General features: G+C 45.5%; 1 protein-coding gene across 1 annotated transcript in view; it reads right to left on the bottom strand.

Annotated features, from left to right (window-relative positions):
* The window catches only part of MFSD4 (major facilitator superfamily domain containing 4), a 60,020-nt gene extending 46,322 nt beyond the window's left edge, over nt 1-13,698 (bottom strand). The window contains exon 1 of the mRNA XM_006834081.1: nt 13,378-13,698. Coding sequence (XP_006834144.1) covers nt 13,378-13,607 — 230 coding nt within the window. The 5' untranslated portion in view covers nt 13,608-13,698. The remainder of the gene's footprint in view (nt 1-13,377) is intronic.
* Nucleotides 13,699-16,025: the final 2,327 nt, after the last annotated feature.

Raw genomic sequence — 16,025 nt, forward strand, 5'->3', positions numbered from 1 at the left:
TAAATCTTTTTGATTTTCTACTTTTTAATTTTGATGTTCAGGTGTATTATTTTTCTTTGAGGTTGGCCTATCATTTATTCTTTTTTTCCCTGCTTAATACCATCTGTTTTATCTTGAAATCTACTTGCCTTCCTTTCTATTTGGAAGTTCTGTATCAACACTATTCCCTCTTTTTGCTTTGTAATTAACTTCATTGTACACTGATATCTCTGGTTCTCTATTTTCAGTTTTGTAGGTTTGTTTTGGAATCCTGGTGTGGTGCTGTAGGATAAGCACTAGACCGCAAGATCTGTTTAAACTGCAAGGTTGGCGGTTCAAACTCACAGGTCACTCCTTGGTCGCTATACAGGGTCGCTATGATTCAGAATTGATATGACAACACTTAACAGCAACAAAAGATTTGTTTTACTTTAAATATTTCCATATCTGGATTGAGTTCTTGGTGTTGTTGTTATATATGGTAATCTCAGGTTGTTGTCGCTGTTGTTGGTTGTCAGTCCAAAGCATTTTTTGTAAAGTTGGTCTGGTTATTACAAATTCCTTTAAGTTCTGTTTATCAGGAAATGTCCTCATTTTGCCATTTGATGGGTATATTGAGTCTTGGTTGCCAATCTTTTTCTTTCAGAGTTTTGTATATGTCATTTCATTGATTTCTTGCCTGCATTGTTTCTGCTGAGAAATCAGAGCTTAGTCTTAATGATTCTCCTTTGTAGTGAACTCTTTGTTTTCCCTGAGCTGCTCTCAGGATTCTTTTCCTTGTCTTTGATTTTGGAAAGTTTGATTATGATATAACTTGGTGATTTTCTCTTGGGATCTATCCTGTTTGGGGCTCATTTAGCTTCTCGTATGCTTACTTGTTTGTCTTTCATGATGTTAGGAAAGTTTTCTTTCAACAATTCTTTGATAATTTTCTCTGTGCTTGTTTCTTTCTGTTTCAGAATTCCGATCACCCATAAGTTGATCCTCTTCGTGGTATCCCACATGATTCTTAGGCTTTCTTCAGATTTTTCTGATTGTTCTAGTATACTAGTATTGAGAAGTTTCTCTTCAAGCTCACTAATTTGGGCTTCCATTGCTTCATATCTACTCCTTTGCCCTTTCAATGTAATGTCCATTTCTGAGATCTTAGTATTAATCTTCTGAATTTCTAATCACAGGTTTTGTATTGTTTCAAAATTTGTATTTATTTTGTCTGTTTGTTCTTGTATTTCCCTGTATTCTGCTAAAGTTTTTATTGTGTTTTCCTTGCTTTCCTCAATCTTTCTATTGATCCTTTGAAGGTATCTAGTTATCACTCTTTTAAATTCTTTTTCAGCTTAGTTCTGTTATCTTTTCTTCCTTAGAAACATTTCCTGGCTCTGCATTTTGGTCATTTGTTTGAGCTACTCTCTCTTGTTTTTTAGTGTGAGCTAAAATTGTCTATTGTCTCTGGAGCATTGTGAGGTTGTTTTATTTGTAAAAACAAACAGTGCAGTTGTTGGACTCTAAGGGAAGAAATCTCTGGGAGGCTCCTGTAATTCAAGGAGCTCACAAAATGGTTGTGGAAGGAATGTGACAGCAGAGTGCTAGCACTAGATGGAGTTCCTATTGGCCTCAGTGTTATCTATGTTCAGGGCACTCAGTCTGAAAGTAGTTCGTGGGGGCCCTTCATGGAGCTGGTATCAATGTCTGTTAGGACCACAGGGAAGCTGGGGGCAGGAAGACTGGTTAAGTGCTCGTCTGGTGGTTCTGCAAGTTTTGTAGATCTGGAGCCGAGCCTACCTGAAAACAGTCACCAAAGTACCACACCAAAATGGCACAGCCAGTTCCTATCTCACACTGGTGTGGCTTCCAACCTAGTGGCTCCAAAGTCGTTGAGAGCTGGGTCTGCTCTGAGGGTGTATGATGGTGGGAACTGGCCACACTTCTGGTCACCGTGAGAGTGTGGAGTGGGGTTAGTGGAATGTGGGGAAAAATAAAAAAATCACACCTTTTCCCTCACCAGTGCAAATCTGCTCTGCCAGGCCTCCCATCCGCTGCCAAAGCTGTTCACAGGATGGTGAAGCCTTGTCTGGCCAGCTGTTCACCCGTCAATCTCCCTCTCTTGCAGTCCCTGCTTGGTCTCTCCTCCCAGCAAGCACTGCATCAACTCTCTAACCTTCCTTTTTAAATTCAGGGTGCCAGAATTTTCATCAGTGTCTGTTGGGTTTGTTTGTTTATTTGTCTCTCATATCTTTACTATAGAGAGTCTATATAGTTAGATTTTTGTTTTCTTAACACTGAGGCCTAATCCATATTGAAAACTCTAGTCTTTGATCTTGATCCGTAAGTGCTTCAAATCCTCATGGCTTTCTGCAAGCAAGGTTGCATCATCTGCATATCTCAGGTTGTAAATGAGTCTTTCTTCAATTCTGATGCCCTGTTCTTCTTCATGTTATCCAGCTTCTCGGATTATTTGCTCTGTAAACAGAATGAGTAAGTATGATGAAAAGTTACAACCCTAACACACACCTTTCCTGATTTGGAAGCACAAAGCATGTCCTTGTTCTATTGGAATGACTAGCTCTTGGTCTAAGTGCAGGTACATCATGAGTACGATGACTTGTTCTGGAATTCCCATTCTTTGTAATATGATCCATAATTTATTATGATCCATACAGTCAAATACCTTAACATAAAACACAGGTAAACATCTTTCAGTTATTCTCTGCTTTCAGCCAAGATCCGTCTGATGTCAGCAATGCTATCTATCCCTCATCTGAATCCATCTTGAACTGTTAGCAGTTCCCTGTCAGTATACTGTCGCAGTCATTTAAAAATTATTTTTAGCAAGATTTTACACGCATGTGAAATTAATGACATTGTCCAATGATTTCCACATTCCGTTGGGTCACCTCTCTTTGGAATGGGCACAAATATGGATCTCTTCCAATCGGTTGACCAGATAGCTATCTTCTGAATCTGTTGGTATACAATTTTTGTACAATGACTATATTCCTTCTATTTTCCCTGGATGTTTCCTGTCATTCAAAATTTTGTCTACAGAATCCTTTAATTTGCAGCTTGAGGCGTCAGTGTGTTCTTTAGTTCTCTCAGCTTGAGAAATGCAGAGTGTGTTCTTCCTTTTGGTTTTTTAACTCCAGGCCTTGGCATATTTCATTACAAATACTTTACTTTGTCTTCTTGAGTCACCCTTTGAAATCTTCTGTTTAGCTCTTTTATTCAACATTTCTTGAGATAGTCTCTAAATTCAGGTGAGGATATACTCAAAGTGGCATTTTGGCTTCCTCATGCATGTGCTTACTTTCATTTTCTTTGATTCTAATTTGCATGTGTGGGAAAATTCCATTATCTTTCCATTCATTCTTTAAAGACCCCTCGTATGAGTAGTTGCTAGTCTGTGCTGCAGTCTGTTCCTAGCTGATATGGAGCTTCTTCACGGTCTGTTTTGCACAGGTGTAGTCAATTTCATTCCTGTGTATTCCATCCATTCAGTGAGGTACATGTGTATAATTGCTATCCATGTTGTTGAAAAAGGTATTTGCAATGAATAAGTCATTGGTCTTGCAAAATTTTGTCATGAGATCACCAACACTAATCCTTCTGCTTCTAATTTTTACATTCTAATCACCAATCTTGATTGTATGGCTGGTTAATTTCAGACTGCAGAAGTTGGTAAAAATCCTCAAATTCCTTATTTTTGCCATTAGTGGCTGGTGGGTAAATTTGAATAATAGTCATATTAACTTGTCTTTCTTTTTTTGTTGTTGTATGCTGTCTAATCGGTTCTTATTCACAGCAACACTATATAGGGTTTCCAAGGCTGTAAATCTCTTTGGGAGCAGAAAACCTTCTCTTTCTCCTGCAGGGCGGCTGGTTAATAGCCCAATGAATAAACCACTATGCCACCAGGGTTCCTTGTAGATCTATGGATATTACCCGATCAATGGATATTACCCAGCATTATACTTCAGGATCAATCTTGAAATTGTCTTTTTGACAATGAATATGATTCCATTCCTCTTCAATTTGTCATTCCAGGCTAGTAGACCGTATGATTGTGTCATTAAAAATGGCCAATACCTGTCCATTTCAGCTCATTAATGCCTAGGATATGAATCTTTAAGCATTCCATTTTACTTTTGACAATTTCCAGTCTTCCTAGATTCATGTTTCATACATTCCACATTGTAATTATTAATGGATGTTAGCAGCTCTTCCTTCTCATTTTGAGTCATGTCACATGAACAGATGTAGGTCCTGAAAGCTTTGCTCCATCCTCGTCATTAAAGTCTACTTTATTAGGAGGAGGCACCTCTCCCCAGTTGTATTTTGAGTGCCTTCCAACTTGAGGGACTCTTCTTCTGGCACTGTGTAAGTCCATGTTTCACTTCTACTCATAAGGTTTTCAGTGGCCAGTGTTTTCATAAGTGAATTGCCAGGTCCTCCTTCTTAGTCTAGAAGCTCCTTTGAAACCTATCTACCATGGGTGACCCTGCTGGCATTTGAAATACTGGTAACATAGATCCCAGCATCCCAGCAACACGCAAACCACCATAGTACAACAAACGAGTGGCAGAAAAACCTCCCTTATTGTGTATTTAAGCTAACCAATCCAAACAAATAAAGCCTCAGCTATATTGCAGAGACAGACTACAATAAATATGTTGTCTGTTCTAACTGGTCTGGTCAACAGCTCCTGCCAGGAATATGGGTATTGAAAATTATGGAAGAGTAATGAGTCCTGGTGTGGCACACTGTGAGTTAATGCACTGGACTGCAAAATCTCTTTGAACTGCAAGGTTGGTGGTTCAAGCTCACCAGCTGCTCCTCGGAAACCCTATACAGGGTTGCTATGAGTTGGAATTGACTTGATTGCACTTAACAACAATAACAACAATATCAAAGCAGCTTTGATGGCATGGATGTAGTGGGGTTTGTAAGTAGAAGACTGGGTTCTAGGCTCACCCCTGCTGTTAGCTCCTCTGTATCTCCATGTTCTCCACTACAAAATGGAAATAGCGTGATTTGCCTCCTGAGGGGACTGTGTGGACTCTAGATCAGATTATATATGCTACTCCGTGGGCTTTTCCCCAGCCATTAGCAGCCCTCATCCCCAATGTTCCCTGCTGGCCCTGAGCTCCCCTAGAAACCCTGTATGGGCCCAGAGTACCACACTCAGAGGAGTGAGGTGGGGAGCCAGGGCCAGCTGCTGGACCCTCCCTAGGCCCTGTAACTCCTATTCCTGTTGCAGCTTCCTCTGGGTAACTCCAGGAAGCTGGTTCCCCATCTCCCCCTGCCCCGCCCTCCCCCACCCCCACCCCAGTTATAGCTTCTCTGTTGGTTAGAGTGGCAGCAAGGACCTAAGGGTCTTACCTGTCATTTCACAGATTACACAACTGAGGCTCAGACATGGAGGGGGGAGTAGAATTGAGCTGGGTCAGGATCTAGTTCTTGACTCCCAATCCAAAGACCTGCAGAGAACAGGTCTCTGAGCCTACCTCTACTGATCCTAGGTTTAGGGGTTAATTCAGGACAATTGGAGGTTCAGAGGTTAATTCTGGCCACTCTCTATAGCCCCAGGCCTAGACAGTCTAGGAAACCCTAACAAGAAAAGACCAAGTTACTCATTAACAACTTCATATAAAAGGTACAAATAGAGGAGGGACTTGGGCCCCAAGCCCCAACTTCTCTCCAGGGTCCTCCCCCGGCCTCTCTGTGGTTCTGCCTGGAATTGCTCAGCCAGCTTGCTGTGTGACCTTCAGCATACTGCTGACCTCTCTCAGCTCCTGTCTGTCCTACCTTGGGTGAAGGCGGGATCACCTTGACTTGACTCTACTCTTGCCCTTCAGGTGCTGGGATAATAAGAGAGGCTGCCCAACTACAAAACAGAAAGGCTAGGTCAGCAAGAGGCCAGCCAGCCCGCTAAGGTCCCCAGGGGTGATGAAGTGATAATGAGGCCCAGTTCTATTCCACCCCTGAAGGAACCCATGGGGTCTAGCAGAACTGACACTCTCACATTTTTACCTCAGGAGACCCTTCTACCCAACAGAGTTGCTCAGGATATTTTCTTTTCCTTCTTCCCTCCCCAGCCCACTTGGGGCTGTTGCCTTTCATAAGAGACCATGGGAGAGGAACAGAGAGCAGAAGTAAGGAGTACCCACTTCTAAATAAGCTCCTAACCACTCCAAAAAGGACAGGCAGACCCTGAGTGAGTTTGGGTGGGGGCCTGAAACAAAAATCAAGGAGACATGGTGCCCCTGGGTACTAGAGCAGGCTGGTGACTCCATATTACACCAGGGAAATGGAAAGGGGCAGGAGATTGAGGGAGAGGATTGAGGACAGGAAATCCCTATTCTAACTTGGCCACTCCTAGGATTCACCCTGACAGCACAGCTTATTTGAGGTCCTGTGCTGAGAGGGATCCAAAGGGAAGAACAGACAAGTCTGTCTTTGGGGAGGTTCTAACTCAAAGGATTCATCAAGCCTTGTTAGACTCTAAGCTGGGGCTGCATTGTGTGCATGATGAGAGCCCCAAGGCCTGACTGTATACTGTCAGCCAGAGAGTGCATCTCACGTGCTGGCTGATCTTGCAGTTGTCTGCCTAGAACCAAAGCTGCTGCCACTGAGTCAACTCCAACTCATGCGACCCATGTGCGGCCTGTATTCTCACAGAAACAGATTGCCATGACTTTCTTCCATTTGGTAGATTGTAACTGCCAACAATCTATTTGGTAGATTGTAACTGCCAACCTTTTGATTAGTTGTTGTTGTTGTTAAGTACCGTGGAGTTGGTTCCGACTCATAGTGACCCTGCACAGGGTTTCTGAGGCTGTAAATCTTTAAGGGAACAGAAAGCCTCATCTTTTTCCCACAGAATGGCTGGTAGTTTTGAACTGCTGACTTTGAGGTTTGTAGCTGAGAGCAAACCATCTGTGCCAACCAGGTACCTCTGCCTGGAACACCCTCTTCCAATGATCTGCATGTCCGGCTCTCTGATCACTCAGATGCCAACTGCAATGTCACCTCCTGAGAGAGGCTTCCCCTGGTCACCTAGCTAAAGTGCCTCTTTCCAATTCTGTCACCCTTTATCATTAGCTGTTGTTGTTAAGTGCCGTCGAGTTGGTTCTGACCCATAGCAACCCTGTATAGGGTTTCCGAGGAGCAGCCGGTAAGCTTGAACCGCCAACCTTGCATTTCAAACAGCTTTGCAGTCTGGCGCATTAACCCACAGCACCACACCAGGACTCTTCTTTATCATTACTCAGCTATGTTGTCTTCATTTCACTATCTAAAACTGTTCACCATCACGTAAGCTCCATGAGAAAAGGCCCTTGCCTGTCCCATTCACCCCATTAAACAATGCGTGGCTCTGGAGATACTTATGGAATGAGTAAATCTGTGAGAAGGATGCATTTTCGAATTACAAAAAATTTTTAAATTGAGATTTCATTTACAATCCATAAAATTCACCTCTTCAAAGTGTACAATTCAATGATGTTTAATATATTCACAGAGTTGTGCAACTATTACCACAATATAGTTGTACAATTTTGAGGGTATTCATCACTCCAGAAAGAAACCTGGTATCTGGGTATCTGGTAACAGTCACTCACCATTTTTCTTCCCACTCCACCCCACCCCCATCCCTAAGGAACCACTAATCTACTTTCTGGATCTACAGATTTGCCTGTTCTTAACATTTCATACAAACGGAATCAGATAATATGTAGTCTTATGGGGCATCTTTCACTTACCATGCTTTCAAAGATCATCAATGTTGTAGCATATATCAGTACTGCATTCCTTTATCTGTTTTGTTTACCATCCATCTGCTGATGGACAGTTATTTGGGCTGATTGTACTTTTTAGCTATTAGGAATAATGCTGCCATAAATATCTGTGGACAGGTTCCTTTGTGGACATGTTTTCAGTTTTCTTGGGTGGAATTGTTGGGTCATATGGTAACTCTCAGGAGTCCTGGCAATGTAGAGAATTACATGTTGAACTGCTAACCACACGGTCAGCAGTTTGAATCTACCAGGTGCTCCATGGAAAAAAGATGAGGCTTTCTGCTCCTGTAAACATTTACAGTCTCAGAAACCCTACACAGGGTCGCTATGAGTTGGAACTGACTCAACAGTGCACCACCAACACGATGCGAACTCTAAGGAGCCCTGGTGGCATAGTGGCTAAAGGGCTCAGATGCTGACTGAAAGGTTGGTGGTTCAAACCTACCAGCTGTTCCACAGAAAATAGATGTGGTAGTTAGCTCCTATAAAGAATACAATCTCACAATGGCAGGAAGAGATAGAGAATCTGAGGACTCTAGACTCATGGAAAGAGAAAGGCTGTGTGCTGACAGGCAGGGGGCTGGTTTGCAAAATGTGTCCTTTGGTTGTTTAAATGATTATATACTCCTGCATGTTTCTGTATACATCAAAAAAGGGGGTTGTAATCATTACAACGAAACAAGATGTGATTGGTTGAGTGCAAAACTGATGTTCTGCCATGTAGACTATCACTCAAGTCACGATAAAAATTAAAAAAAAAAAAAGCTCTGTGTTGTGGCTGGAACCCAGCAGTCGCTCCTCAGCAAAACAAAACAAAACAGTATACAGCCTCTGAAACCCTATGGGGTAGTTGTACTCTATCTTATAGGATCACTGTGAGTCAAAATCAACTCAACAGCAATGGGTTTGGTTTTTAGGTTTATGGTAAATCCATGTTGAGGTGTCTTTGTAAAACAAGCACCATTTCTGCTGCAGATACCTAGGGAACTTTTGATAGAGGATGGTGTTCTGACGTGATGCTGTAGGATAAGCGTTAGACTGCTAGCCACAGGGTTGGCGGTTCAAATTCAAGCCGCTTCTTGGAAACCCTATTCAGGGTGGCTATGAGTTAGAACTGACCAGACAGCACTTAATGACAATAACAAAGGATGGACAAGCTTCTGGAGGGAGAGCAGAGCGTTCATTTCCTTCGTCTTTTAAGGTTGTTATATAAATTACAGGACACTTGCCAGTTAAATCTGAACTCCAGACAAATAAACGAATCATTTTTTTAAGCACAAGTATGTCCTATGTAATATTTGGGATATATTTATACAAAGAAAAGCCACCCACTACCCAGCAGAGGCTTTCTAAATACAAAGTCCAACCAGAGCCCAGTTCAGAGGACAGAGCTGCATTTGTGTCACACATGCTTGGGGACCAAAGGGAGTGTGTGCTGAGGAAGAAGGTGTTGGGAGCAGAGCTCTCCTTCCCAAGAAAGCAACCTGGGAAACAGTGCAGGAGAAGGGATTTGATGCAATGGGGGCTTGGGCAGGGCAGGACTTGGCAGTCTGAAAAGAATGTGAGAAAAAAGACAGGTTGAGAAGGGAATAATGAATGGGGAAATGAGAGGAAGAACCCAACAAGTCTTTGATCCAGAGGGTGCAGGCAGCAGAAAGACCAAGGAGAGGCTGGGATAAGTCTATGCAAAAGCTGACAGCCATTTATCTACCCTGATGCCTCTGAGATAAATGGGTCCCTTAACTGATGATGGAGTGGTTAGACAGGTGCCCAGTATACCACGAAAATAACTCACCTCTTCTCTAAATACTGCCTCGCTTTCCATTCTGACAAAGCACATGCCTATACACCTTGCCAACCCAGTGGCTTTTTGTTTTTCTCTTCTGATATTCCTACTCGTGGTAAGCATGGATTTTCCTAAAGATGACCTAGTCCAAATTTTTCTTAGCCTAACTATGCCCCTCTCTCTCGGCCTTTATGTGGTGGTCTCCTTCAAGATCCCCTTCAAGATCCGAACTGAATAGATCAGAGATTGAAAGAGACAAGACAGATACACACAAGGAGCAAGAAGGCTGTCAGTTCCCGCAGCAGAAGGCACAAATCCTCTTCCGAACCCAAACCCATCCTAACGTGCAAAGCTCTTGCTACCATTCTGCCCCCACCCTCACCCAGGCCCTCTATGGCATGTTCCTATGGAGACATTCAGAAACTCCTTTCAGCCTAGGCCCTAGGACTGGGCCAAGCAGTAGGCAGGAAAGCCTCCCACCCCTCAGCAAGAACTGAGAGGAATAGGCACTGTCCCACCCTCCTCTTTAGTGTGTCATCCTGCACTCTCCCCAACTCCCCCGCAACAGCTGTCCCTCACAGATTCGTTAAACCAATTCCCCACTCACAAGTACCAGCCTAGCTCACTCTAGCTGGTAATCACTTAAACTGAAAATCACTTCCAGGGGTATTAGCATTTTAACTGAGAAGTGGAGAGCCCCAAGGAACCAGGCTTTAGAGGTGGGTTTGAGAGCTGGGGGAGGTTCTGTTTGTTTGAAGGGATTAGGATGAGCTGCTCAGCACTAGCTAGGTAGCAACAGAGTCTGTCTAGAAGAAAGACCACACAGGTAAGGTCTCCCTGTTTCCACTGGAAGTCTACTTTGCTTTTATTCAAAGGAAATCATTCTTTATGGCATTTTGCTTTTAGAGTGGGGTATGAAGGGTCAGAATTTAAACTTGAACTAATTCTAGGACCTAGGGGACCTTAGATCCTAGCAGGAAGCCCCAGAGGTCCACAGTTTCCTTCCCAAGAGTTCAGGAAGACTCATTCCACAAACACCACCAGGACGCTCATCCCTTGACTATGTCTGCTCTGCAGAGTTGAAGCTGAAGTTGAAGTCTTCATTAAAGCAAGAAGCATTTTAATCAGGTTGTAGAGGCAAATGCCTAGGTGCAAATTTGTGCCTTCATAGCTGGGCAAATTGCTTACCCTTTCTGTGCCTCTATTTCCTTATGCTTAATAGTAGATGGAGTCCTGGTATAGTGCTACTGGTAAATGTGCTAGACTACAATGTTGACTTGAACTGCAAGGTCGGTGGTCTAAGCTCACCAGCTGCTCCTAGGAAACTCTATACAGGATCCCAATGAGTTGGAACTAACTTAATGGCACTTAAAAACAACAATATGTAGATGATAGTACTGTTGTGGAGTCCTGGTGTGACACTGTAGACCAAGCCCCAGTTGAATAGAGAGCTCTAGGCAGGTAATGTCTATATGTAAGCAAGAAGATTTGGCTCAGTTGGGTGTGTATCTCTGGCGACTTCACAAAATGAGGCTCACTGGACAACTTGCCATTTCAAATAATCATTTCTCCTCCTGTTCCTTTTGTTACACATATTACTTAAAAAAGCTCTGGGTAAGGGAACTTTTGCAAGTCAAAACACTTTAGGTGGTGGTGCTGCCTGTCAATTCCAACTCATAGTGAACCTGTGTTGTTGTTGTTAAGTGCCACTGAGTCAATTCCGACCCATAGTGACCCTGTATAGAGTTTCCAAGGAGCAGCTGGTGAGCATGAACCACTGAATTTGCAGTTCAAACAACTTTGCAGTCCGACGCATTAGTCCACAGCGACACACCAGGATTCCCCTGTAGAGAGTTTCAAAGGAGCTGCTTGGTGGGTTTGAACTGCCAACCTTGTGGGTAACAGTCTGGTGCTTATTCTACAGTGCCATACTACTTTATTCCTAATTAAACTTTTAGACAAAATGGATCTTGAAATCTTTTTAAGATTTTCTCAATTCCCCACATAAAATTCACAGAAGTTCTGTACAAAACCCACAAAAATACTGGTACACACTTGCTATCCAAGAGGAGAATTCTGATATAGGATGATTTGGTAATGGGGTAGTTATAATGTGGTGCTGTGAGTTAAAGTGCTGGACTGCAAGGTGGCTTTTGAACTGCGAGGTCAGTGGTTCAATCTCACTAGTGGCTCTCGGAAACCCTATACAGGGTTGCTATAGGTCAGAACTGACTCAATAGCACTAAACAACAAGGTAGGGTCCATCTATATGGGCACCTGATCTTCTCTCCATCAGCATGGGCAGAGATGGAGTAAAAGACCCACTCTCGTGGAGACCTCTGAAGGAGCCCTGGGTTAAGTGCTTGGCTGCTAACAAAAAAATCAGTGGTTCAAACCCACAAGCTTCTATGGAGGACGAAGATGTGGCTATCTGCTTTCATAAAGATGATGGCCTTGGAAACCCTATGGGGCAGTTCTACTCAGTCCTGTAGTGTCACTGTGAGTAGGAATTGACTTGATGAAGACCTCTAGGAAGGAGAGTGTGAGTGTGTCAGTCCAAAGGCTGGCCTATGGCTTGGCCCAGAATTGCCCCTTCAGAGGTTTCTCCGGATGGCCCAACTGTGGTTTCTTCCTAAGGCGTTGTGTTTGTTTAAGTCCATGCTATCCAGGAAACCACTTGGCCAGAAGTTGGGACTAGAGAATTCAGTGCATCAAGCTTCTGGCTGGCACAACATGTATCTCCACCCTCCACCTCCCCCTCTTCCCCCGACTCTAGAGTGCTGTATTCCCATCTGCGCTGGAAGAGCAAATCCTGCTGCCTGTCCAAAAAAGCTGTGGAGGAGGGGAGAAGGAGGCCTGTGAAAATGCCTTCTTCAAGGCTGCCCTGTCCAGTGTGAGCCAAGAGAATAAAGCTCTAGAAAAGTGTACAAAGGAGTATCTCTAGGGGCCATGCCAGAGAATGGCCCAAGCCCTGCACTGGGACCAGTCACATTGGCAGAGAGCAGGAGGGGTACCTTGGCACCTGGAATGGAGGGTCACCTTACCAAGCTCTGGGCAAACACCTGTGCGTCCCCCATCTGGCCCTTGCAGCCAGGTCCAGAGAGTCTCAGAGAAAGGGCTGAGCCAGGCCGACACAGGACCCACTAGCCCCATGGCTACCTGGGGACAGGGCAGCCTGTCAGCAGACCTGGAGTGGATTACCTGAGTGAATACCTGAGTGGAGCTGGGTCAAGCCATAGGCCAGTCTGCCACCCAGCACTGCCCCTTTTCACTCACCGCCTTCCATTTCCCTTTCAAATCCGCCTCTGGCACCAGGGACCGCCACCAAACCTCAGCCCTACTGGGCAAAATAGGTCCTCCTCACCTCTGCAAGCTCCTTCTCCCCTCTGTTCCCTGAGGTGATTGGTGGGAGCAGCAGGCTGAGAGCTAGCTCTACCTTTCTCAGAAGGGAGTGGAGGTGGCAGATTAATCAAAAAGCAAGGTAGGTAAGCACAGTCTTGTTTATGCTTACTTACTAATCTGTAGTGAACAATTTCACCACATTAGCATCCGTCCCTGTAAAATAATTCAGAAGTCACCTTCAGTCTCAGGAGAGAGTTTTCTGGGGAGAGCTGCAGTGGGGGAGGGAGGCAGCCCTTCCGCTAGGGCGGCACAGAGGGGGCCGGGCCAGAGCGGTGGTCACTCGGCCAGAAGGCAGAGATGCCTGGCGGCCCCTACTCAAACAAGAGTGGCGTGGTAGGGTCTCGAGAGGGGCGGAAAGGAGTGCAGGGGCCTGCGGGGCGGGGGCCTGTGGGGCGGGGGTGCGCAGGCAACACTCACGTCCTCTTGAAGACGCCCCCGAAGGCGCTGCCCAACAGGAGGCAAAACTGCTGCGAAAAGAAGACCCAGGAGATCTGGGACAGCGAGCTGTGCGTCTGACAGCGCAGGTCCAGCAGTGTGGGCCCCAGGAAGGCGATGCACAGGCCGAAGCTGAAAAAGACGCTCCAGTAGGTGAGCGTAGGCTGCAGGTTGCGGCGGAGCATCCCGGCCACGCGGCCGTCGCAGCCCATGGTCCCGGCTCCTGGGCTCGCGGCTGCCGGCCCAAGCAAGCGCAGCTGACAGCCCAAGTGCCGCGCCGCCCGCGGGAGGGCCGGCCGGACTAGGGAGGCCCGCGGCCGGAGGGAGGGAGGGTGGGGCCGGCCCGTCAGGGCCCCGCCCACGGCCGGGAGAATGGAGGGGGTGCCTCTGCGGACCTGTGCGCCCTGCGTTGGTCCGCACCTTCCTCGTGCGCGGCCGGGCGCCACTTCCCCCCCCCTTCCCAAACACACATGCTCACCATCCCCCGGCTGCGGAGCCCATCCGGGGGCCACTCTTCGCCCCACCCCACTGCCTCCCCAGTGACCCGTTTCACCAGTCTCCTTGTGCACCCTCCTGAGACCCCATTTTGGAGCTAGGCAAACTGAAACCCCGTGATGCCCTGCGAGTACAAAGGCCAGAGAGGGTAATCTCCTTGCGCTTTGCCTAGGCTCAGGAGCGCTATGAACGCTCAGCAGACACCAACCTGGCCTGAGCTTTGGCGGTGGAGGAAAGCCCGAGACCTCTCCCCTTAAGCCTGTGGCTTTGAAGATGAACTTTGAGGGTCTGATAGTTCACTCTTCTCCCTCAGAAGAGGAAGCAAAATCTAATTCTTATACTCGCTCACCCGCTCCCTGGGAGTGTATGCATGACTTTCATTAGAACCCTGAAGAGGTTCAAATGCCCTTAAAATGGAATGCACTGTACCCTTTAAACGGAAAACCCTAAAATTCCCTAGAAGATACTGAGAGCCAGACCTTACCAATCTCATCCCACCTGCTCCTGAACATGTGTGGGAAGGAGATGCCCAGTACTCCAGCTCTCTCTTTCTTCCTAGATTGAGTTGGAGGTGTCCTGAAATAATCCTCTGGAGAAAAGAGGAGGAAATTCACTTTTGTTGGGAAAAAACTTGGAGGCTAATCCTCCATGTGAGGACCCTGAGAGGAGCAGGTGGGCTCTCTGGACAGTGCTCTCCGGAAACTGCACCTGGGCCTTGTATTGTATTTATTTATGCTAACCTGCCCGTTCCGTTCAAGTGGGAGAAAGATTATAGCCTTGTAAACCCTATGGAGGCAGTTTCACTCTTTCCTGGTGTGGTGCTGTGGGCTAACGCGTCAGACTGCAAAGGAGTTTGAGCTGCAACGTCGTGGTTCAAAGGAACCTTATACAGGGTCGCTATGGGTCGGAATCGACTCTCGGAAATCGACTCGACGGCACTCAACAGCAACAAATAAGGTCAGTATGAACTGGAATCTACTAAATAGTAGATCTTGTAGATCTTGGTTGTGTTGTTCTAGAGAGGATCCAAGGGGGATGAGTACTGTATTTATGTTGGGGTGACTCTTTATTTTCCCTCCCTATTTTATTGAAGTATAACTTAACTGTGGTGGTTGCTAAGTGCTGTGGAGTCAGTTCTGACTCATAGTGACCCTGTGTAGGGTTCCCAGGGGAGCAGGGTGACTCTGTAGGATAAACACTGGACTGTGAACCACAAGGTTGCTGGCTTGAGCCCACCAGCCACTCCGTGGGAGAAAGATGAGACTTTCTGCACCCACAAAATTTGCAGCCTCAGAAACCCTGTATTGCATTGCTATGAGCCAGAACCAACTTGACAGCACTTAACAACAACAATAACAACCTAGGATTTCCAAGACTGTAAATCTTGGCGGGAGCAGAAAGCCTCATCTTTTTCCCTCAGAGAGTTGGTGGGCTCAAATCACCTACCTAGTGGTTCACACTCAGTCTAGTGCTTATCCTACAGAGCCACAGCGCTCTTAAAACTTTCTGCAAAACATGCTAATTTTAAATGAAATCTATTTACATCTGTATAGGTGGCAGTGTTGGCTCAGTGGGAGAATTCTTGCCTTCCGTGGAGGCCTGTCAGCAGAGTTTTTGGACTAAACAGATTAGAGAGAAAGACTTGGTGATCTACTTTTGAGAATACTTATGAATGACCATAGAATACTATGAATCACAACAGTTCATTCTGCAACCCATGATGAGAATGGTGCATTTCATTCTGTTGTATATGGGGCAGCTAACAACATTACATTTGCAACCATGGCCCAGCTCAAGCTATAGAATGCGTTTAGTACCCAAGGTTCTGTGGGTTGCCTCACTATCCTGGCCATTATCACTGTGACTGGAAGAGTTGAACTATATACTGTGACGTAGCTGGGAGGCATTTCTGGGAAAGTAATAAAAATATTTCAGGTGTTAGAGTCCTGCTATGGCACTGGAGGATAAGCACTGAACTGCAAGGTTTATCTGAACTGCAAGGTTGCTAGTTCAAACTCATCATCCACTCCTTGGAAACCCTATACAGTGTTGCTATGAGTTGGAACTTACAGGATGACACTTAACAACAACAACTTTACTAAAGAAGCAAAGTTGCTGGGGCGAGGTTCATGATC

Source organism: Chrysochloris asiatica, unplaced genomic scaffold (assembly GCF_000296735.1).
Source record: "Chrysochloris asiatica unplaced genomic scaffold, ChrAsi1.0 scaffold00009, whole genome shotgun sequence".
NCBI lineage: Eukaryota > Metazoa > Chordata > Mammalia > Afrosoricida > Chrysochloridae > Chrysochloris > Chrysochloris asiatica.